The sequence below is a fragment of the Astatotilapia calliptera genome, chromosome 22 (genome assembly GCF_900246225.1).
Source record: "Astatotilapia calliptera chromosome 22, fAstCal1.2, whole genome shotgun sequence".
In the NCBI taxonomy this organism is placed as follows: Eukaryota; Metazoa; Chordata; class Actinopteri; order Cichliformes; family Cichlidae; genus Astatotilapia; species Astatotilapia calliptera.
This window is the reverse complement of record NC_039322.1, coordinates 3,606,071-3,629,599: the sequence shown is the minus strand read 5'-3', so window position 1 is coordinate 3,629,599 and position 23,529 is coordinate 3,606,071. Positions and strand designations below refer to the sequence as shown.

General features: G+C 41.7%; 2 protein-coding genes and 1 long non-coding RNA gene across 6 annotated transcripts in view; 2 read left to right on the top strand and 1 right to left on the bottom strand.

The window, feature by feature from the left end:
• Nucleotides 1–131: 131 nt before the first annotated feature.
• Nucleotides 132–15,332, bottom strand: styk1a (serine/threonine/tyrosine kinase 1a). 2 transcript variants are annotated; one of them, XM_026155765.1, is made up of 10 exons: nt 15,029–15,332; nt 11,885–11,943; nt 5,065–5,322; nt 4,721–4,957; nt 4,359–4,540; nt 3,614–3,694; nt 2,935–3,143; nt 2,699–2,739; nt 2,066–2,162; nt 132–1,380 (listed from the first exon to the last, which is right to left on the bottom strand). In XM_026155765.1, exons 2-10 carry the CDS (start codon nt 11,940–11,942, stop codon nt 1,185–1,187), a joined length of 1,359 nt encoding a protein of 452 aa, XP_026011550.1. In that variant the 5' UTR covers nt 11,943; nt 15,029–15,332; the 3' UTR covers nt 132–1,184. The 2 variants fall into 2 exon arrangements, with proteins under 2 accessions (XP_026011550.1, XP_026011551.1); XM_026155766.1 differs by lacking the exon at nt 15,029–15,332 and adding an exon at nt 14,379–14,433.
• On the top strand, nt 1,324–16,070 carry LOC113014326 (uncharacterized). The gene is made up of 5 exons (XR_003270953.1): nt 1,324–1,435; nt 2,068–2,153; nt 4,377–4,459; nt 14,393–14,474; nt 15,978–16,070. It is a non-coding gene; the product is annotated as an uncharacterized LOC113014326 (long non-coding RNA).
• A 157-nt stretch (nt 16,071–16,227) lies between these two features.
• The window catches only part of LOC113014323 (chloride channel protein 1-like), a 54,775-nt gene continuing 47,473 nt past the window's right edge, over nt 16,228–23,529 (top strand). The window contains exon 1 of one of the 3 annotated variants that reach the window (XM_026155763.1): nt 16,228–16,312. Coding sequence is in view for 1 of the 3 variants with exons in the window: in XM_026155762.1 (XP_026011547.1) it covers nt 18,896–18,946 (51 nt within the window). In the remaining 2 variants the exon portion in view is untranslated. Of the gene's footprint in view, nt 16,313–18,847; nt 18,947–22,938; nt 22,981–23,529 lie in introns of those variants that run through there. The other 2 variants (XM_026155762.1, XM_026155764.1) reach the window with 2 other exon arrangements.

Sequence of the window (23,529 nt, the reverse complement as noted above, 5' to 3'; positions counted from 1 at the left end):
CGTTATTTTGTTATCGTTTTTATCGTTTACTCGGTTTTCCTGGGTCTTTTCACGTGTGTTATGAATAAATTATTTTTTTTTCGGTACCGGTACTAGTTTTATTTTGTTGTATTTATCCGTGACACCTTAAAGGCCGGTCCATGAAAATATTGTCGGGCATAAACCGGTCCGTGGCGCAACAAAGGTTGGAGACCACTGTGATAAACTATAGACTGTAAATGAAAAATGAATGTAGTCATGATGTCATACGATCACAGTAGCTACATCCATTTTAGAGGCTCCGTGGTTAGTTTTGGCTTCAGCCGTGTTGCTGTTTCGGAGTCGGTAGAGACCATGTTTGGACCATACAGTAGTTTGGCTTTAACAAGTTGCGTTGATAAACCTTACAGCTCATGATCCTAACCTAACAGGCTTATGTGCAAAAACACATATTTTTAGGTTCTGATATTTTATTTTATTATATAGAACACCTGAAATACAACTGGTTTGAATCTATAAGGTGCTTCTTCCCGATAGCAGTTGAAAATACGTTATAATTCAGATAATTCAATTAAAATAAATAAATAAAGATTGTGGGCACATCCACAGTACAAAAACAGTTGTGAGGTCCACGGCACTGACTCCAGTTAGCAGAGGTGAGACTGGCCACAGCTGCCTGTGTTAGCACACCTCTCAATCAGGAGCACATGCACCCAGCTCCAGTTTCCAGGTGGATGACTTAAATAAAGAAACAATAACTTTATGTACACCTCTTTCTTTCTTTCTTTCTTTCTTTCTTTCTTCTCTTTCTTGTGCTGGTCACACATGCCTCCTATATCAGTGGCAGTTTTGTGCTAGTCTTTTTGCATCCTTTAAACCCCTGACCTGTAGTGATGCCATCTAGAGATCAAGTAGGAGCTGGCCTCATCGATAAAATTAAAGCATGCATTAAATTAAAAAAAAAAAAAAAGATTTTTATATCTCTTGACAATAATTTTGACAGAGTAAATGTATTTTTTACACTGAATATATTATTCTTTAAAATATAAAGTGTTTGTGCCATGCACGTTTTCCTACAATACTACCAAATACAAAAACGTTATAAACAACAATTATAATGTGCACGTTTCTGCGAGAGTTCTTGCACCAGTCCTCGGTCCTTCATGAAAATCGGCGTGCCACCACCTCTGATAACAACCAGCCAATCAGAGCACAGCATAGTTGTACGCCTCTGCAAACCCCGCCTCACTCAAGTATTTCTCGAATATGAATGGCTCAGTCACTCTGAGAGCTGTCCGCCCATTGGCTGAGCTCTCCCCGGCTTTCAGCATTCTAATCAGCTCCGACGTGGAGAGCCGGCTCTTGGCCTTGAAGTGGCAGCATGACCTGATAATGGAGTACCTACACCAGCGTGAAAACAGAAAACAACTGTGAAACCGTATGCATATGAATACTGGTATGAAAAACTAATAGCTAACAATAATATTTCCACTGAGACGTCGGAAAATAGGTAACAAGAATGGAAAGAAGTGTGACCAAAAGCTAGTAAAACTGGAAGAAGCAGGTAAAAGTATCGTGTCTGTAGGGATAAATTATCCCTAAAGATTAACTGAAATGTTTAAACTAAATGGAAATAGATTCAATGACCATAGAAAACGTCAAAAAAATTGTTAAAAGGCTACAATGATGCAAAATATGCAAATATTGTAGTAAATGTGTGAATGATACATGGCTAAAACATTCAGGTTCTGCTTCTGATTATTAGTATACAGCCAAAGTTTACCAAGCAGACCCAAACGCTGACTGTTCAGACGTGTGAGACTGTAAAAGAAGATGCACTGAAAGTAGTTTTAATAAAAAATAAATAAATTTGCTGGTTGATGGTGTAAGAGTAGGTGGAGGCAGCCCAGTGTAGGCACACCTGAACGAAAAGACTGGATTCTTTTGGATTATTTTTTTCAACCCACATGGGGGGAAACAAAGCTCAGAAACGTCTCCTAAACAGTCACGGGCTAAAGGTTGGACATCTTTGTATAAGCTGATGATTAGTGAGTGATGCAAACTGCTGGTCTGCTGTTGCTCTTACAGTGAGTTGGAGCAGGTGTCCGGTCGTTTGAGGTGACTCCCTCTTTGGAGATGCTGCAGAAGTTCAGACGACGGGACCTGAGCAAATGGTGGGTCACCTGAAAGGTTGGAGTATACAATCTTGTCACAGAGCACACTCACTGACCATGTCAGCCAGTGTTGTGCCAAAAAAAGTGATTTCCATTGTTTGGGTTTTTTAATGTGTGTATTGATCAAGAGACTTTAGTGAACAGGAATTATAAATAAATTGAGTTTAATACATTTATCTATTCTTAAAATAACTGTTTTTGCAAAAAGGACTGTTTTCCAGTCCTTTTCGACCCCTACAGGAATGTTGTCTGTGTTTTAAGGTGACTTGATGTCATTCATGGGGGATACACTGACATATGTTTCATACATTATAGGCCAGAAAGTCATTTATAGAAGTCTAAATATGGGAAATCACTTTTTAGCGTAACACCAGTATTGAATTATGAGAAACACACTTGTATATCAGATTTAGAAAATTTCTCTCCACCCAAAACTCCAGTAAAAGGAGAGACTATAAAATCCTTACATGTCACAGAACTAATGGGGAATTTCATCACCCTTTAATTTTCTTTTTTCTTTAAAAAAAAGAAAGAAGGATACTTACCTAATGTGACCATTTCATAGATGAGGATGCCAAAGGACCATCTGTTAGAAAAGTTCAAGAATGGCATGTCAGTTTTCTTGCTCTTCCTTTTACCTTACTGAGTGTAAACACAGCGAAATGTGCTGTTAGTGCAATAGTTTGGACTTCTAGCATCCAGGGATGGACTGGGACATGAATCAGTCTTTGACAACTCTGTCCATTGACGGGGATCTTTTATTCTCACAGAGGACACTCACACGTCGCTGCTCTTAGTGATGGGTCTCATGGCCAGCACTTCAGGCGCCTGCCACTTCTTAGTCACTGTATCTTCTCCCGTTGAACTGCCCTGGGTTCTCCTGCGGTGGGCCGGGCCGAACCCCCACAGCTTAGCTGTCATGTCTCCACCAACCAGAATGCTACGGGCTCCCACGTTGCCATGGATACAGTTCTGACTGTGCAGGTAGTCCTAGAAGATGTTCAGACAATTTCAGAGTTAGTGAGCACGAGGGCCTTTAGGAGATGTCCATTACTACAAATACATAAATAAAAGAAATAAAACCATAAGCCAGACTTCACAACATTAACATCCAGAGCTTAGGGGCTGAATGTTTGCTTGGTTAACTTCTGATTTCTCAGTGAAGTCCAGTGTCCCGGCTCAAATTTGGGTGTAAAAATGTGATTTCTATGTAATGTTTTTAGTTTGAACAGGTTTTTGGCACATTTCTAAAATATGTGTTTTCTTGTTCTTATGAATGCATCTCAGATATATTTGTTTTGCACTGTGTGTAATAATTTATACTGTATTTATGCTTTCACTGAATCCACAGTTGTAGTTGCTGTTTTTAAAGTGCTTTACAAATAAAGTTTTCTTGGGAAGCAGTTTGCTCAAAGATCGTGAAGCAGACTGTTGGAAGGGCAGACAGCTGTTTAACCAACCAGAGCAGAGGCCACTTGTGCTGCCATGGTGAAGATCCTCTTCTCTGTCATGTCACAAGAAGGCTGTAAACCTGAGTTATCCTTCAGTGGGAGAAAGGTGTAAATGTGTCAGACTCGTTACATTCAGAAAGTAGACATGTTACTATAAACAATCAGTCTTAGTGAGTATTCACTTTGAAAGCTCTGAGATCTTTCCTCTCTCTTTATGGATGTTCATAATTAGCTCCTATCCTAAACCGTACACCACTAGACGAGGACAGACTGTAACTGTCAGGTTATTCAAATCTTTTCAGAAACAGCTTACGTTGCACTATACTGCCCCTCACAGGCAGATGGCTGTAATTACTTCAGTCACCATTAAGTTTAGAGTTCATAAGCTAAACATTATCCTTCTATATAATATGTGATTAATATTGTATTTATCCCGTTTACTATGTTTAGTTGGTATAGTGTTTTTTATGTTTAACCTCAAAAGGTTTTCAGCCAAACTCTTGGGTTGAATGATGTATTTTACCATTAAACTGTGACTTAATTTATTTTTCTTGTTTTGTTGCTCAATTAGCAATTTTAAACTTGAGAAACCATTACATTATAATTTGGAACTAAATACTATGTTATTGTTTTATATTTAATTGTGTTATTGATCCTTTTACTTTGCATGCACTGTGGCAATTCTTGTTACTGCACTGTAAACTTTACTCCCAGAGCATGCTCAGCGTCATGAATAACTAATAGGTTGCACTACCTGTCTGCATCTCCACAGGAAGCCCAGCAGGTCTCTCTGCTGTAGCTCTTCCACCACCATGACTAAAGGCGACTGCGCTGACATAACGCCGAGCAGCACAGGTATGAAGGGATGCGGCCCCAATCCAGACACAAAGGAAGCAAACCCCAAAAACTTCTGTTTCTCACTGCTGGTGGCTGTTTCTGGGAAAAATAAATATTTGATAACAGAGTTAGACTTAACATTTCCAGTTACTGTCAATAATTGATCATTTTTGACTTTGAAAAGCATTTTGGACACAAAAAACGGAAAACACTTGTTTGTAAGCCATTTTGCAGGTATACTTTGCAAAACCAAAACTTGGTTCAAGCAGCTCAGTTTACCTTTCAGCACCCTCAGCACGACGTTCTTGTTGTCCGTGCGTGCTCTGTAGAAGTTGACTGTGTCATTAGGGTGGATGGAGAAAGTCTGCGGCAGTGCAGCAACCTGGCTGAAGGCTTCATGATGCCTTTCTGTGGACCTCTGTGGTGCTACAGCCATCGTTGGCCTGACATTCTGCCGCACTTGTGTAACAGACATTGGCAGCTCTTCATGTTCCAGTGGGTTGATGCCAGGGGGCGCTGTTTAAGGAAAGAACAGTGGACATTAAGCAGATGTGCATGTAAAGATGAAAAAAGTTAAAATATTGATTAAATGTGCACAAAGAGACTTCTGCATGCTGGCTCACCATCAATGCCCTGCAGATGAGATCTGTGATGTTGGTGCTTGGTGCGATGACTGTGGTGGTGGTTGGTGCTATGCTGTTGCTGGTGATGCCTCTCTGTCTGTCTGTGTGATGAGCTGTGGTAGTGCTGGGCCGTTCTGACCCGTGTCCGATTACGATCACAACAATACCTCAGTATAAACAGGGGCACTAAGGTGACCAGGGTGCCGAAGAGCAGCAGCGCGGGGACGATAATAACTTCCACCTGATATTCTTTTATCGCTTAGAGGGAAACACAGGAGTTCATGTGTAAATTTCAGGTCAGATATGCACTTGTTTATTAGACTTGCAGTTTCCTCGTTGCACTGTAGAAGAGGGTGTGCAGGTTTATTTTTGCTGTTAAGCGCAGGGCATGTTAACAGGTTAAGTATGTTGGCTGTTACACCTCCTGCTGATAGAAAAGTCTACCTAGACAGTGCATCATTTTCCATTTACGCCTACGTGAAATGTTGGTATTCAGCTAAACAAGACTGTAATTTGACGAAGCGGCTTTCACCATCGATCTGTCTATTTTAAAGATAGAAGCTTGGGAAGTGGAAAACAAAGCTTGGGCCCTTCATTTATCCCTGATATGATAACGAGGTTACATTATTTCAGGGCATGCAGGCATAGAGTAATGTGATTGTTGTGTTTTGGCTTTGCTTTCTATTGCTGGCCTAACTGGCTGATAACCAGCACAGTTTCCCACAGATCTGGATTCTTTAGTGGGGTCAAGCAGGTATTGTGGGAAAGGCAGGACCTTTCCCACAATACCTGTTCATTACAAGTATGATAAAAATAAACCTTTTTATGAATTTGCTGCTGGCAGCAGCAGTCATGGTTCTAGTCTGCAGCCTCGGTGAGTCTGGTGTAGAATCTTGTGAATCAATTCTCCACCTGCTTTAAGTTGTTGTTCAGCAGACCTCCAGAGCACAACCAGGACTAATTGTCACTGATCTAGCAGATATGAAAACCTAACAGTGGAGGAGCCAGGGTCAGCTGAACTAAAGTAATACAATTTTCACAATCAGAGTGTGGCGATTGTTCACCTCGATGACATCATCCTGCTATATTGGTATTGATACACCATAGATGGCAAGTGAAGTGTAAAAGGCAAGTCTCCTGCTATACTGTCCCATCGGGCTGTGGTTAGATAGTAAAACTGGTTTCGACTAACTGGAATGAGTCACTCTGGCATCTGGAAAGTTCAAAGAGCATGCATTCTTTGAGTCCATGCATTTTGATTAGAGCTAATGAACTAATTATTTTTGATAGCTGTGAGAAATTCAACTCGTTATTGAGCTAGTTGATTGCATCAGATCTTTAATTTTAGCTCTGGCTCCACTCCCTTCCTTTTTAACTCACATATAACATCAATACAGTGATCGTTAACTGTAGTAATCATTAATCCATCACAGTTGATGTTGAAATCTTGAGCTTAAGCCTTGTTTGTTTTTTCTTGTACTACAATAGATCTGCAGAGCTTTCAAAAGCCCTGCCCTTTTTTTTTTTATGTTGTTTGGCATTCATGTATTAGATTTGGGGGCTCAGCCTTCCACTGATGTTTTCACTGTTTAAGCTCTACCTGCTTTTTCCACCTGCTTTAACCTTTAACCCACGTTGTTAGAAAGAGCAAACTGGAATGTAAAACTACTGGTACATATAGTCTCTATTACATTCTTAGGTGTGGTGAGAGCCTTACAGAGTACCATAAATCATTTCCTGTCATTTTCATTAAAGGGCTTGTATTAGCTTGAGCTTTTACCATTTCCATGTTTACCAACCCATCACATCGCCCCATTCTCATTCTGTTCTATTGAGAGTCAAACAAAGACTGAGCTCATATGGAAAGTTTCTGAGGTTTTGTCAGAGGGTTTTTTGTATTTTATTTTATTTACCTGAACAGCCAGGTGGCTGCCCTGCCTGAGCCTGGTTATGCTGGGGTTGCTTCCTGATAAAAGGGAGTTTTTCCTTCCAAGCATCACAGAGTGCTTGCTTATGGGGGGGGTGGGGGGATATTTTATTGTCAGGGCTTTCTCCAGAACGCTCTAGTGTCTTTACCTTGTCGTATAAAGTGCCTTTAAGTCCCTTTGTTGTGATTTATTGTTGTATAAATGAACCTGAATTGAATTGAACTGAATCTACAAGAAGAATCTGCATTTTATTTCTTCTGTTTTAGTAGTTGGAGATAAAACCACAGGACTTGACCATAGAAAGTTAAGGAAACACAGAACATTATGGTAGGCTCTAAAAAACAGTGAGCAAAAAAAATAAAAATAAATAAATAAATAAATAAATAAATAAATAAATATAAAAAAACACCCAGCACGCCCCTGCGGGCGGTTTATCCTTCAAGCTCGGGTCCTCTACCAGAGGCCTGGGAGCTTGAGGGTCCTGCGCAGTATCTTAGCTGTTCCCAGGACTGCGCTCTTCTGGACAGAGATCTCCGATGTTATTCCCGGGATCTGCTGGAGCCACTCGCCTAGCTTGGGAGTCACCGCACCTAGTGCTCCGATTACCACGGGGACCACCGTTACCTTCACCCTCCACATCCTCTCAAGCTCTTCTCTGAGCCCTTGGTATTTCTCCAGCTTCTCGTGTTCCTTCTTCCTGATATTGCTGTCATTCGGAACCGCTACATCGATCACTACGGCCGTCTTCTTCTGTTTGTCTACCACCACTATGTCCGGTTGGTTAGCCACCACCATTTTGTCCGTCTGTATCTGGAAGTCCCACAGGATCTTAGCTCGGTCATTCTCCACCACCCTTGGGGGCATCTCCCATTTTGACCTCGGGACTTCTAGGTTATACTCGGCACAGATGTTCCTGTACACTATGCCGGCCACTTGGTTATGGCGTTCCATGTATGCCTTGCCTGCTAGCATCTTGCACCCTGCTGTTATGTGCTGGATTGTCTCTGGGGCATCTTTACACAGCCTGCACCTGGGGTCTTGCCTGGTGTGATAGACCCCAGCCTCTATGGATCTTGTACTCAGAGCTTGTTCTTGTGCTGCCATGATTAGTGCCTCTGTGCTGTCTTTCAGTCCAGCTTTGTCCAGCCACTGGTAGGATTTCTGGATATCAGCCACCTCCTCTATCTGCCGGTGGTACATACCGTGCAGGGGCCTGTCCTTCCATGATGGTTCCTCGTCTCCCTCCTCTTTCTTGGGTTTCTGCTGCCTGAGGTATTCACTGAGCACTCGGTCAGTTGGGACCATCTTCCCAATGTATTCTTGGATGTTCCTTGTCTCATCCTGGACTGTGGTGCTGACACTCACCAGTCCCCGGCCCCCTTCCTTCCGCTTAGCGTACAGCCTCAGGGTGCTGGACTTGGGGTGAAACCCTCCATGCATGGTCAGGAGCTTTCTTGTCTTTATGTCAGTGGCTTCTATCTCCTCCTTTGGCCAGCCTATTACCCCAGCAGGGTACCTGATCACGGGCAGGGCGTATGTGTTGATGGCCCGGATCTTGTTCTTACCATTCAGCTGACTCCTCAGGACTTGCCTGACCCTCTGCAGGTACTTGGTGGTTGCAGCCTTTCTAGCGGCCTCTTCATGGTTCCCATTTGCCTGCGGGATCCCCAGGTACTTGTAACTGTCCTCTATGTCTGCAATGTTGCCTTCTGGTAGTTCAATCCCCTCAGTTCTGACTACCTTCCCTCTCTTTGTTACCATCCGACTACACTTCTCCAGTCCGAACGACATTCCAATGTCATTGCTGTATAGCCTGGTAGTGTGGATCAGTGAATCGATGTCTCGTTCACTCTTGGCATACAGCTTGATGTCATCCATGTACAGGAGGTGGCTGACAACTGCTCCGTTCCGTAGTCGGTATCCGTAGCCAGTCTTGTTAATGATCTCACTGAGGGGGTTCAGGCCTATGCAGAACAGCAGTGGGGACAGAGCATCTCCTTGGTAGATCCCGCACTTGATGGTAACTTGTGCTATGGGCTTGGAGTTGGCCTCTAGTGTTGTATGCCACATCCCCATTGAGTTCCTGATGAAGGCTCTTAGGGTCCCATTGATCTTGTACAATTCTAGGCATTCCAGTATCCAGCTGTGGGGCATTGAGTCATAGGCCTTCTTGTAATCAATCCAGGCAGTGCACAGGTTGGTCAGTCTGGTCTTGCAGTCTCGGCTGATTGTTCTGTCTACCAGTAGCTGGTGTTTTGCACCTCTGGTATTCTTGCCAATTCCTTTCTGTGTCCCGCTCATGTATTGACCCATGTGCCTGTTCATCTTAGCCGATATGATGCCTGACAGGAGCTTCCATGTAGTACTGAGGCAGGTTATTGGTCGGTAGTTGGAGGGGACCGGTCCCTTCTTGGGGTCCTTGGGGATCAGGACCGTCCGGCCTTCAGTTAGCCATTCCGGGTGTCTCTCGTTAACTAGCAGCTGGTTCATTTGTGCTGCCAGACGCTCGTGGAGTGCAGTCAGCTTCTTCAGCCAGTAGGCGTGAACCATGTCGGGCCCTGGTGCTGTCCAACTCTTCATACTGGAGACCCTTTCTTGGATATCTGCCACTGTGATGGTTACTGGACCCTGTTCAGGGAGGTCGCTGTGGTCTGCCCTCAGATCCACTAGCCACTGAGCATTGCCGTTATGGGTTGCATCCTTCTCCCATATGCTCTTCCAGTATTGCTCCGTCTCCAGCCTTGGTGGTGCTGTTCTCTTATTGTTCCCTTGCCACTGAGAGTACACCTTTGCTGGTTCTGTGGAGAACAGCTGGTTTATTCTCCTGCCTTCTATCTCTCTGGTGTACCTCCTCAAGCGGCTGGCCAAGGCTGTGAGTCTTTGCTTGGCAGTTTCCAAGGCCTCAGGTATGGACAGCTTGCTGTATTTCTTAGGCACCTTATTTGTCGCACCTTTCTGCAACTCTGTTAGTTGGCTAACCTCCCTCCGTGCTACTTTGATCTTGCCCTCTAGCCTCCTTCTCCATGGAGGGTACTGCCCCTTGTGGCTGTTCAACTTGTAGCCAAGCATCTCACTGATCACTGCTGCCGTATTGTAGATCAGCTTGTTAGTGTCGGTAATCGTGGTTGTAGGTATTGCCCGTAGTGCTGCATTAACATCATCTAGCAGACCTTCTGAGGGTACTTCACGTAATCTTGGTAACCGGCTACGGGGGATCCAGGTTTCAAGCTTGGCCATGATCCTATTTTTCAGGTCAGTTCCTCTCGCACTCAACGATCCTTCTCCTATCGCACTTGGGGCTATGTACCCAATCTCGGGTGGGGGTGATGATATCTCCCCCCTGACCTGGCGTCCTGACTCCTCCTTGCCGTAGCATTTGTGTTGTACCTCGTCAATCTCTAGCTGTGAGAGCAGTCCCTTCTTTCGAATGTTGGAACACTGAGCTACTAGTTGTTTCGCCGTCATTGTGGATGTTGGGTATCGAAGAATCCATAGGTCCCTCATCCTATTCATGTAGCCCCTTCCGCCGGGGTTACTTGCATAGTAGCATTCCAACAACGCCCTGTTTTCGTCCCTTGCCCACCGATGCCTTCTTGTTCCAGTAGCCCACTTTTCGTCAGGGTGCCCTGGTTCCTCAACACCTGACGCGGACCTTGTTGATCCGGGCGACGTCCGAGCCGGCATGCCTTCATATTTATCTGTCTCGCTCATGTCTGCGGTAGGCTTGCTTAGCATAGGGGGTCTAGCCTTAGGACCCTTACTGGATACAGACGCCCCAGGCAGGAATCGAACTTGCGATCCTCTGTTCCAAAGGCGTGTAGTTTAACCACTACGCTATCCATATATATATATATATATATATATATATATACATATGTATATATATATATATACATATGTATGTATATATATATATATACATATGTATGTATATATATATATATATACATATACATATATATATATATATATATATATATATATATATATATATATATATATATATATATATATATATATATATACACACACACACACACACACACGGCCTGAACCGTGTATTAATGGTTCAGGCCTCTAATGGTAGTGTCATGGTGTGGGGATATTTTCTTGCCAAACTGATCAGGCCCTTAGTATCAGCTGAGCGTCACTTAAATTCTACAGCCTGCTAGAGTATTGCTGCTGACCATCTCCATCCATTTAAAAACGGTGCACTCTTCTTCTGACGGCTGCTTCGAGCAGGATAATGCACCATGTGACAAAACTCAGATCATCTCAAATTTGTTTCTTCAACATCTCAACGAGTTCAGTGAATTCAAATGCTCTCCACAGCCACCAGACAATAGAGCACTACTGGGATCATGAACATGCAGCCAGTAAATCTGCAGCCTGATGCTGTTATGTCAATATGGAGCAAAATCTCTGAAGAGCACTTTGTTGAATCTTTGCCTCGAAGAACTGAGGCTGTTCTAAAGGAAAAATGGACTAACAGGACTAACAAGGCATGCCTAATAAAGTGGCCAGTGAATAGATGGAGTAGATGTTCATATTTGCAATATATTTCCAAAGATTTGTGACCGGGCTGAAAAGGAGCAGAAAATGTAATCAAACACATGAAAAAACTATTTAGATGCACATTAAGCTTTGGGTTTCTTAGATACTGAGTTTCAGGTTTCAACTCAATCAAGTACAAGATAAGCTGTTAAGTTGGTGTCATTATAGTCAAAAGTTCATAATAAACAAGATGTCTGGAGTAGAATAATTTGTAAGGTCACATAAGCTTAATAGAAGCGTCTATGTGATCGCCCGAGAGAAGAACTGAAAGGTCCAGGTGGGAGAGATTGTTCAAGGAGGAAGCAAAGGAAAGGAATAAGTAGGATTAGAGCACTTACTGCACAGGGTGTCGTTCGATGCACACACAGTAACGTTTGTAGAGCTGGATGATGACATGCTGGAGAGGGAAAGCAGAACACAGATCAACGTTACTATGAGCTAGATATCCCTGCTCAGCAGCAACCTGAAATCCTCACAGCTTACACAGTCACTCAGCTAGTGACTGTATGAACAGTGAAGTTCAGTCCAGCAGGACACACACCCACAGACATACAGACTGTTAGTGATCAACGTTAGCAAATCAATTCAATATTGACTTTGGCCTTTTATTCCATCTAGATTCACATAACAAATATTAGCAGTGACCTTTTAATCTGGACTAACAGAGCAAATATACCAGGGTGTGCTTGGTGAACGTGTGGTGCTGACCAGCTATTGGTTACAACGATAATGGAGAGAGCAGATGTCATTATAGCCATCAACTAGCAGTGACCCGAAACCCATAAAAGCCTCGTGACGTACAGCAGCCGGTTCAACTAATTCAATCACACAGGTGATATAAAAAACGTCTTTAATTTGAAATGGTAAATGGCCTGTACTTGTATAGTGCTTTACTAGTCCCTAAGGACCCCAAAGTGCTTTACACAACAAGTCATCCACCCATTCACACACACATTCACACACTGGTGATGGCAGCTACATTGTAGCCACAGCCACGCTGAACATTTTTATTAAAACCAGAGTTTTTCAAATATTATTCATCTGAAGGTGGCTCTGTACAAGGAAAATCATCATCGTCATCTTTATTTATAAAGCACTTTAAAAGAAACCACAACTGATGCAAAGTGCTGTCCATTGGAACTAAATAATGAAATTATTTAAGGTACAAATAAAAACTAAATAAAGGAAAAAAGTAAAATAACTAATTAGTTAATAATTCATTTAATTACAAGAAACCGTGTCCCGCTGAGGCCAAAAGCCAAAGAATAAAAATGGGTTTTAAAACGTGTTTTAAAACTTGACAGTGAAGGAAAAAATGGGAAAACAAATACTGATGTAAAGCACAACACTAAAGAGGAAATGGGAGATCTGAATGAAAACATTTGCAGCATATGTCTCTGCAAATGTCTCCCATGCACATTTGACTGCGCGTATTTGCATGTGATGGCTGTTCATTCCCAGTACGATTACAGTGCTATTGGGTCATAAATGGGGGATTCAGACACACACTTCTACAACCTTTTTCTTCTCAGGGAAGCACACTCTCCTGTTTGTTTAATTTGTTTAGCAAATATAGACATGAGTGTTTCACACTTGGCGCCTGATGTTCAGGTGATCACAAGAAGAGCATCATTATTTACTCACAGATGCGATAAAGTCATTAAGCAAATAAAACCTAATCACATGACTCGGGGATTAAAGTCACTCAGGTCACGATATTGGAAACAAAGACTTTTTTCTGCAGATGCTTAAAACAGGTTATTCCAAAAACACAACCTCGTTCAACAAGTTTGAATAATCCTGTTTGTAGCAGATGAACAAAAATCAGCTTATCTTAAATTGCTTAAAAGTTCAACAGTTGTCTGTAATTATGGTTGTTGTTATATAAATTTATGAAATTAGTCTCATGGTTTTCTCAGTAGTGCCATAAAACAGACTTTTGAACACTGCTGAGACTGTTTTTAGATTGCTGACCTTAACTTAACGCTGCAGTTTTGTTTCTGGTTTGGTTTCTATCTGCAAACTATTGGATCAATAGTTTCCAATGTGTGGTTGGGGGGTCCGTGGCATCACTTGGTAACCAGAAAAGCTTTGTTCATGAGTCTTAAGCTGTCAGAGAAGACTGCGCCATACAAATCATCTGATAGTTACTTTGTTTTCTTTCGAAGAAGCACAAAAATAGTCAAAGGAGCTTGCAAAGAAAAGCGTCTGGACTTCTTTAAGTTGCTTGAAGACGTTTCACCTCTCATCCGAGAAGCTTCTTCAGTTCTAAGGTCAAATGGCCGAGAGTCCCAGATTTAAACCTCCTTTCACACCTTGGCTCAGGCGATTAGAGGATCATCAGGGGGTCCTTTTGTCCCTCTGTGGGGGGAAACTCCCACTAGGTTTAAATCTGGGACTCTCCACCATTTGACCTTAGAACTGAAGAAGCTTCTCGGATGAGAGGTGAAACGTCTTCAAGCAACTTAAAGAAGTCCAGACGCTTTTCTTTGCAAGCTCCTTTGACTACGATGACCTGGATGACTGAGAACCTTCACAGACAAGCACAAAAATGCTAAAAATATAAATATGAAAAAAGGATCAACGATCCTGTGAGCAGAGATACTACAAACACTAAGTGTATGATGTTTACATCATAGTGCGGCACTCAATCGTGATATGTATGAAGTTATTAACATCTCAAATGAGTTGTACAGTATGACTTGTTAATATAAACCAGTACTTCATGTCACCATATTGAATGTATTTCTGAATGGAGAGGATTGTTTGAGAAGTTTCCTTTAAAGTCTTCTAAGTCAAATAATGTTTGTTAAAAATAACACGCGTGCCTACCTTTTTCTTTTCAGTCATTCAAACAGCAGTTTCAGCACCACAGGCTGCCGTGGTGAAGCAATGGGATCAAAACCATCAACTGCGACTGATCTAAAGGTACGTGTGCTTGTTCAGGTTCTGTAAATGAAATGTCATCCTCATCCATCAGAGCTTATTACTGACTGACTGCTGCTGTGACACATGCACGCACACACCCTTACAGAGACACACTGGTATGTGGTAAGCATTTTTAAAAGGCAGAACATGCATGCACACATATGCGTGCACGCACAGTCTCTGTAACTTGTGTCAGTGTCACTAAACCAGTTTGTCTGCATTGTTCTGTCATAGTCACACACTATGACAAAACCAAAACACGCCTGCACGCACAACAAAAGGCTCTGCCATCTCGCTATACACACATGCACAGTGAGAACAAACAGGAAAAATTTAAGACACACACACACATATGTGCAAATGCTAGTGCACAAAATTAAGGCATCAGAACACGTAGCCGGTGTACTAAATTTACAGTGATGTGAAACTTCTTGTTCAGTCTTCAGTTTAAAAGAAAAGAGAAATCAAGCCTCAAATTAAAAATCTGACCACTGTTTAATATCATTTCATTTTATTTAGTATGTTAGTCTGACACATATATATTTGAATCATACCTGCTGGTTGACTCTCTGGTGCTGTGTACGTATCAGATTCTGGATGCTTCTTGTATCCAAAGCATGTAGTTTTGTCCTTAGTCTCATATAAGCTACGAAACAAATACAAATCCTCCGTTTTCATGGTTTCCTGATGTATGGAGAGAAATCCACACACAGACACATTTCCATTGAAGACATCAGTGAAGGTAGGATCTGTGTTTCAGTTCTCTCACTTGTGACTTTTCTCCAGTCTTTCTCTCTCGGTCTCTCTGCCTCAGGTTAGCCACACCCACCACCGACACTTTTTCTTTCTCAGCTTTATCACCTGCACATAGTCTGCAGTCAGTGTTGTATTTGTTTTTGAGTGTCACTGCTCATGTTTTCTCTCTGTGTATGTGTGTATGTGTTAGCTGGGTGGATTTATTAGCTGACAAACTTGGAGTTTTCCAGTGGGTGGAAATGCGTAATAATTTTTATTCCATCAGCTGCAGAAAAACTGGACTACATAGCAAACAGTCTGTTTAATTGCAGACTTGGCCTGCAGTTAAATGTAGTAGTTGTTGAATATATACAGACAGTGAAAGCTCAAACAGTGCACCTGTCCAACTATCGTAGCTGAATAAATAATGATTCCTCCACTATACTGCAGTACTGAGATTTATTTACATATTAAACAGGCAACTCTCAACTTGATCACACCTTTCCACTCTGTTTGGAAAGGTGTGATCAAGGGTGGTTAGTTTGCACTTGTTAAAGCAGCTGTGTCTGTCCCATATGATGTGTGGTCCAAGCACAAAACACAGCAGAGCTTTCTCACCAGTGCTTCTGCGGGACTAATGCAAAGATGCACACTGGGGAGTTAATTTAACCCTTCCAACACAAATCCTGGTTTAGCAGCTGTAATTAGAGTGTATAGGTGGACTATTCTGGTATTAATTAGTGACATTTCCTCTTTGTTTTTCTTTAGGCCTACACTTCAGATGAAACAAAAAGATGAGCAAAGTAAACCACATGCAGATCCATTTTGAAGAGGCCTGAAGTCTCAGTAGGAACAAACATATCCAAGGCACACTCGAATATTTGTAGCTTTTGTGTGAAAGCCTGTGTGAAGTGTCATTGTAGTGGCCTTGCTATTGAAGGCCACAGGTTTAATCCTTCTTGATTTTCCACTTTTACCTTCCTTTAGGAGCACGGTGAAACTGCCGTGGCTGTTTTGGTTTCAACCATCATGGAAATCTCTCCTGGTGCTCTCACTGCTGTCTCTGGTTTCAACCTGCACAAGTTCATCAGGGCAACACAGAGGTAACCAGCACTACATATTGTGTGCGACACCTCAGCGTATGTTGTTGCTGTTTAGGCTTTTTATGTTTAAGACACAAGCAAAGATTTTATGTTTTGCTTGAGTTGTTTAAAGGTTTCTGATTGTGTTGTTCTGTGTTTCTTTTAGCTGCTTCTGTTCTGAGAAAGAACTTTTGATATTGTTTACATTTCTGAGGTTTTGCTTAATCATGATTATTGTTCTGTTAGGCAGCCCATCTGTTGCTTCAGTCACTATTTCTTTGTTTTCCACCTCTAGTATGCATTGGAATTCTGCAAATGTGTGTTTGAAAGCAGATTACTTCACTGTCTGAAGCTTGATTTGTACCACAGCATTAAATATTACACCCCACATGCTGTAACCTCTGCTGTAGCCTGACATACACGCTCCAAGAAAAGCAGCTACATGTACACAAAACAGATTATTATGTACACCTGATTATTACAAGGGTAATGCCCCTGCATCCATTTTCTTAATTGCTTATCCAAGTTAGGGTCCCGGGAGGCCTGGAGTTCTTGTTGTCATAGAGCTGGACAGGTTGGCAGTGTGTCACAGGGATCATCCAGAGAGAAATTATAGCAGCAATGGCTAATATTTTTAAAAATTTAGACATACACTCATCTGCACTTTTAGGTGCACCTTGCTAGTACTGCATTAGACCCCCATTTACCTTCAGAACTGCATCAGTTTTCCACAGCATAGATCATGTGAATCTCCGATGTGTTTTCCAGTCTCCTATTGTCCAGTTTTGGTGAGCCTATTTGAATTGTATGAGTTTCCTGTTCTTAGCTGACAGGAATGGTACCGTGTGGTCTGCAGCTGTAGCTGTGCTCCCTGGTTAAATACCTGCTTACCTTTGTTGTAACAAATGGTTATTTGAGCTCCTGTTGCTCTCCTGTAAAGTTGAACCAGTCTGGGCATGTTTTCTGACATCAGCAGGGTATTTTTCACCCAGAGCTGGTCATCTTTACGTCACTGCCTGAATGCACCGAGTTGCTGCCATGAAACTCACAGTTTAGATATTTGCATTGACAATCAAGTTTACAGGCATGTCTAACAAACTCACTTGTCCCTCATTTTCATTCTAACAGGTCTTTGAGCCAGTTTTTCTTTCTTTTAAAGCATTTCATTTGTAAAGAAACAAATTCCCAGTGTTTATTTCCTCATTCCAGTTTGAATAACCCAGTTTCATGTGTGACTGGAGAGCAGAACAAACCAGTTCAGCCATTATATGGATCTACAGCAGCTTCCTCGTGCAAAACTGGTCCCTTGTGCATACACTGATCTTTTTAGTTCAAATTTGGCTTTGTGTAATGTAAGCATCTGGACCTTTCACAGAAAATATAGCAGAAAATAAGGAAAAGCATGGTGGGAAAAAGTGCATTGCTTTTCTTCTGATGTAATGGACAGGCTGTAAAACAACCTTTTTTTGCGCCACGGACCGGTTTATGCCCGACAATATTTTCACGGACCGGCCTTTAAGGTGTCGCGGAAAAATACAACAAAATAAAACTAGTACAGGTACCAAAAAAAAAGAAGATTTATTCATAACACACGTGAAAAGACCCAGGAAAACCGAGTTAAAGATAAAAACGATAACAAAATAACGCTGAAAACTGATAAAAACCCTGAAAACCAGACATTTCACACCTGAGCCTCAACTCTCGCGGCCCGGTACCAAACGACTCACGGACCGGTCCGAGGCCCGGGGGCTGGGGACCGCTGCTCTACAGGGATCAGCCATAAACCATGCTGGACTGTGGTTACTGCTGATTAACACATGAGACAATTTATCTTTCCAGATTCTTTGAGAAGTTCTCTTTTGGTCCCTTCCTGCTGAAAGGATTCATTTTGAATTTCTGTGCTTAAACAGTCTACATGTAAGGAGCTAACAGATTGAAGAGTTTTGCTTTTTTTTTTTTGTCTGAGTTTTGAAAAGACACGTTGTTATTGTGCATGTTTTCACAGAATTTGCATAACAACGAAACAAATTAAACTATTTAGCATTCACCACCTGTTCTTTAGCACTGAAAACACAAAGCACTGACCTCTAACACTGATAATCAGACTTAAACTACCTAGGCAGTCAAAATTAGCAGCTAGCTAATTAGTGGCATGTTTTAAAAACTGCATCTTATTTAAAAAAAACAAACAAACAGATCTCTTAATACTGTTGGATGGATTAGTAACATCTTAACCCAAGGTTGAATAACCAGGATTCCCCTCCAAAGAAACGCTGAGCTTCTCCCTTTTCATGACCTGGTTGACCTGCAGCTCTTTAAATATTGAGCAACAACTAGTTCAGTTAGTATATTATTCACTTGGTATTTAGTCTGTCTCATTAAATCTGAGTTCATTTTACAGATAGCTTGGAGTACTGCAGGGGTAACCCCAGCTGGAACTATTTGTGTTTGTGTGTGCGGTGTGAATCCATGCCTTTCAGTGTATGTGTGTATGTGCGTGTTTGTGTGTAAGCGCGTCCTGGCTGTGCGTCCACAGCAGTACTGGTATTGCTGAGACAGACGGTGAGCGGGTAGGTTTATTTTTGGGTCAGTGACAGTGTGTCAATGGCTGCAGATGCGTCGGAAAGGAAAGCTCTTAGATACAAGCAAACCCTGGTCAGTGTCCCTTCTCTTTCATTTCTCTTTCGCTCTCTGTCTGTCTCTGTCCTTGTGCCATGTCTACACCAGCCTTGATGTTTCATATCTAGCATGCGTCTGCAGTTTTGTTGCGGGAGTCCTGCATAACGCACCTGTATCGTCCACACTAATCTGCGTCCTTGTGAATGAACAGCATGTGACAAGGTGATGTGTAACAGCAGTATCAAACACACGGGCGTGCAAACAGGTGCTCTGATGCTGTGCAGCTCCTTCGCCCCTGTGACGCTGTCTCGCTACTTGTTTCCTACCGTCTCTGCTGGCCACCTGTTTGCTACCCTCTCTGTGCCTCGCTTCTTAAGCCCTGCTTGGTCTTTGCACATGTGGGACAGGCTTCTGTGACAAGTGCATGACTCTGCATGTCAACAGTTTCTGTGTATTAGGGGGTTTTGTGCGTGTACATGTGTGTGTCCCAGGTGGTTTTCCATATGTTTCCAAAGAGGGGAAACCTGACCATGCATTTCCAGCATTCATGTAGCTGCTCGTGTCTTTTGGGACAAAGCAGTGTGAAGAGCGTCTCTCAACATCTGGCGGGTTTTCATTACAGCTTTGAGAGGTTCTGTTACACAACTCTGAATCGTCTTTTTCTTGTTGTTGAGTTGTTTAGGAGACCAGAGAACTGGAAACATTTTTGTTTGTTGTTTTTTTGTTGGTGTTTTTCTTTTCTTAATATCTGATTGTTCACTGTTAGCTTGTAATTTCTATTGAATAAATGTTTTTTTTACATCTACAATAATAAGCAAAAGTTTAGTTTTTTGAGGTGGATCAGTGACGCTCTATATTTTTATTGTGTGACTTTAGTAGAGTGGCTGTCATTGATTCATAGCTGATTCATTGATTCATGTCATGGGTCTTGGCCTTGCTGTAGCTCATCAGTTCATCCCCTGTCTGAACCAAGCTGTTCAAGCTCCCTTCCCTCTTTTTGTAGGACATCTTTCTTATGAATAGCTTCCTCGTGCAAAACTGGTCCCTTGTGCATACACTGATCTTTTTAGTTCAAATTTGGCTTTGTGTAATGTAAGCATCTGGACCTTTCACAGAAAATATGGCAGAAAATAAGGAAAAGCATGGTGGGAAAAAGTGCATTGCTTTTCTTCTGATGTAACGGACAGGATGTAAAACAACCTTTTTTGCGCCACCGACCGGTTTATGTCCGACAACATTTTCACAGACCGGCCTTTAAGATATCGCGGATAAATACAACAAAATAAAACTAGTACCGCTACAAAAAAAAGAAAAAGATTTATTCATAACACACGTGAAAAGACCCAGGAAAACCGAGTTAACGATAAAAATGATAACAGAATGATGATAAAAACCCTGAAAACCATAAATTTCAGCCTCAAGGCCCATCCATGGCCCCGGACCATGGACAGCTACTGTAAAAGATAGTTATGGTTTAATTGAAACATTTATTCTAAATGATTTCTGATTTTTAATGAAATTGAATATTATAATGATAAGAAAAGTTAGAAACCCTGGTACACAACTGGGAAACAGAAATCTCCCATGCTGTTACTGACACATACATGCCACATTATACTGGTTTGTGAAGCGAGTGGTACACATGAGTGTATTTCAGTGTGTTAAGAAGAGAAATGTTAAACTCTTTTTGGCTTTAGTTGCCAGGATAACAGTTTTAACAGTCTTTTAAACATCATAAATGTTCATTAGGTAACAAACAGTGGAACATAAGAGTGATGACTGCTGACAATATGCCTTTGTACACATATCCGTATACTGAAAATTGTTATTATGAATCCATGAATTCAATTTCATGCTGTATTAGATGGAAATGAACATTCTTTGCTTTCATAAATAATGACTCCTTTAAGTGACATCACAAGTTTTAGAGGTAGCTTGTTTTTTTTACTTTACACTGCTGAATATTTAAAGCCTATCAAATTAGGATTGAAATCCCCACACTCTCAGACCTTTCTGAAGGTCTATTTTATTTATACTTTCTGTATTTTTACTTTGTGTACTTGTAAGATACTCGTCCGTGAAGCTGCCTTTGATTGCAGTGCTGTCTTTTTAATCTCCTGAGTCATTTTCCTGCTTAAATCATGGTTAGTTAAAAGCAAATAAAAAATATATATTAAAAAAATCACTCTGACAGACTAAGCCATACAGCAGCCCTCCTCAGTGGTGTTGAGAGCCTGGAATGTGAAGGCTGGTGATCAGAGTGACCTATAGAATTTAATGGCTGTTGAAATCGTACGCCTACGAGTACCTGAGAGAGTGCAAAGTTATCTAATCTGTCGTGTGTGTGTGTTTGTGCTTTTGGATACTATGCATGCTGTGGTAACATCTTTCCCATTTCTTATGTGTCCTTTTTAAAATTTGATAATAAAAAAACTCTGACAGCAATTTCTTACAATCAGGACACGTGGCCAGAGAGCTGGCAGTCATGCAGAGAATGCGTGGAGTTAAACTGGCCTCTATTTTAGAAACGCTTCATATGCGTTGGCTTTGACTGCACATGACGACATATAGTGGCTTAACTCACATTGTTATATAAATCCCTCTCTGTACAGAGCGATACCTGCTCATGATGTGACATAATTCAGTTGGGAAAAATATTAGTAAATTATCCAAAAAGAACAAAAAAAAACCTCTATCTTCCAGAGCAGTGTGGTTAGAGACAGAAAATGTATCAGATTTATGGTTTCCTGATTTTCTTTTTTCTGTTCTGTTTATGAAATGCACAGAAAATATGAACATTTCATTGAGTTTCTTTTGCAATATTTGTATAGATAATCAGTGGTTAGCACTGTTGTGTCACAGGAAGAAGATCCTGCTCCATCTCTGCTCCTCCATCTGGCCTGGTTTTCCTGTGTGTAGTCTGCATGGGTGGGTTCTCTCTGGGTTCTCCAGCTTCCTCCCACAGTCCAGTTCTAAATTGGATATAGGTGTGAATCTGAGTGTGAATGGTTGTCTATCTCTGTGTTAGCCCTACGGCAGGCTGATAACCTGCCCAGGGTGTGCCACGCCTCTCGCCACGTGACAGCCCGTCCACCATATGATAGGTGGCCCAGTTCCAGTCTGTCCTGGCTGGCCCTACCAACTCCTTATTATAAGAAGTTAAGTTGCCACTGTCCAGCTGTAGGTACTTCATGCCAACAAGCACAACAACAGATCAAAAACCCATTTAAAACATTTGCCAAGTTAAGAGGTCAGTCTGACTAAAAAAGCCTGGACACTGTGTGCATATATGGTGATGACCTGTCAATCACAAAGTAACCACACAGGTTTGGCATGGCATTCTCTATAAATGTTATATAATTTGAAAAATAATATAGAATTTCTTAAATGAGCCTCAAAACTAACCACCGAGCCCATGAGCTCATTAAGAAAGTGTTTACTGAGGTCATAAATCAGTGCAGAAGTAGTGTTGTTTCTCTATTGATTGTTATGAAAACGGACGTCTTTTCTTAATAAGAGTCGCTCCCTGTTGGCTGTTTGAAATATTGCATTTTTTTGGCAATTGTCCCACTTTTCAGACCCAGAGGTACGTCTGTCTTTGATATACTGAGTGTTTTGGAGCAGTTTTAATCCCTTCATACTTCCTTTCGATGTATTCCCAAAGCGAACAGGACCCAGTTAGAAGAACACAGAGTAAATGAATGTGAGACATGGGAAAAACCGTGGAATACGATGAGGCATTGAAATGTACGATGGTAGGAGAGAGGTGTGGGAAATGTAATGAGGAATATTGGATCACACTGGTCCTAAATTTAGCCCAGAGTAGTGTTTCAGCGGCAAAGAGAGAGAGAGTGGTGAAGTAAGGAATAAGAGTAGGGTGCAGTGAAGGAAGGGGGCACAAGTGATTAGTGCAGAGTAGAGTTTCAGTGGTCAAGAGGAAAACAGGAAAGAGGTAAAGGGGACAGTGTCAGATTTCTGACAACATACAGTACTGCGCACAAGTCTTGAACCACACCTCATGTCTTTGATTCTTGCTTCCAAGCAGCCAGACGTTCGTGGAATTTTTAAAAGTAAGTAAAGAGCAGTAATTCTCCGGGATTTCTTAAGGTCTTTCAAACTTTGTCTTTGGACGTTGGCTGCTTTTTCATTAGTCCTTTTACTTTTCTTACTCCAGTTAATCGCTTAACACTGGCCTATTTAAGCACTTAAGGGATGAATGAATGTTGTGTCAACACATAACAGACAACTTAGCAAAGAAACAATTTTAGTTGGTCAGTTGAGCCAAAGCCTCATAAATCATCTCAGGCTCTCAAGAAGGAAAGAGAAGAAGGAAAGTAAGAGGAAAGGCTAAGGATGCCAAGTTATAAATAAAGAACATTTTAAGGCCTTCATTTCTATTGATTGCATACTGCCAAGTGTGAATCTACTGCCACAAGGTGTCAGCAGCAGCAACATTGTAGCAGCAGTGACACAGCAGAAGTCAAATCTGGCCCAAGTAGAATTTTCCCTGAAAATTGGATGTAAAAGTAACTGCTTAACACTGTTTTTTAACAGGCCGTGTTGAAGGATAAAGGCAGTCATACCAACTATTGGCTTTCATGCTGGTTGGAATTCTACAA

Coding starts and splice junctions, on each gene's coding strand:
- styk1a (XM_026155765.1), bottom strand. CDS start 11,942: ATGTCATCATCCAGCTCTACAAACGTTACTGTGTGTGCATCGAACGAC. Junction 5,323..11,884: donor ATCGAACGACACCCTGTGCA/GTAAGTGCTCTA, acceptor TTTCCCTCTAAG/CGATAAAAGAATATCAGGTG. Junction 4,541..4,720: donor CGTGCTGAGGGTGCTGAAAG/GTAAACTGAGCT, acceptor TATTTTTCCCAG/AAACAGCCACCAGCAGTGAG.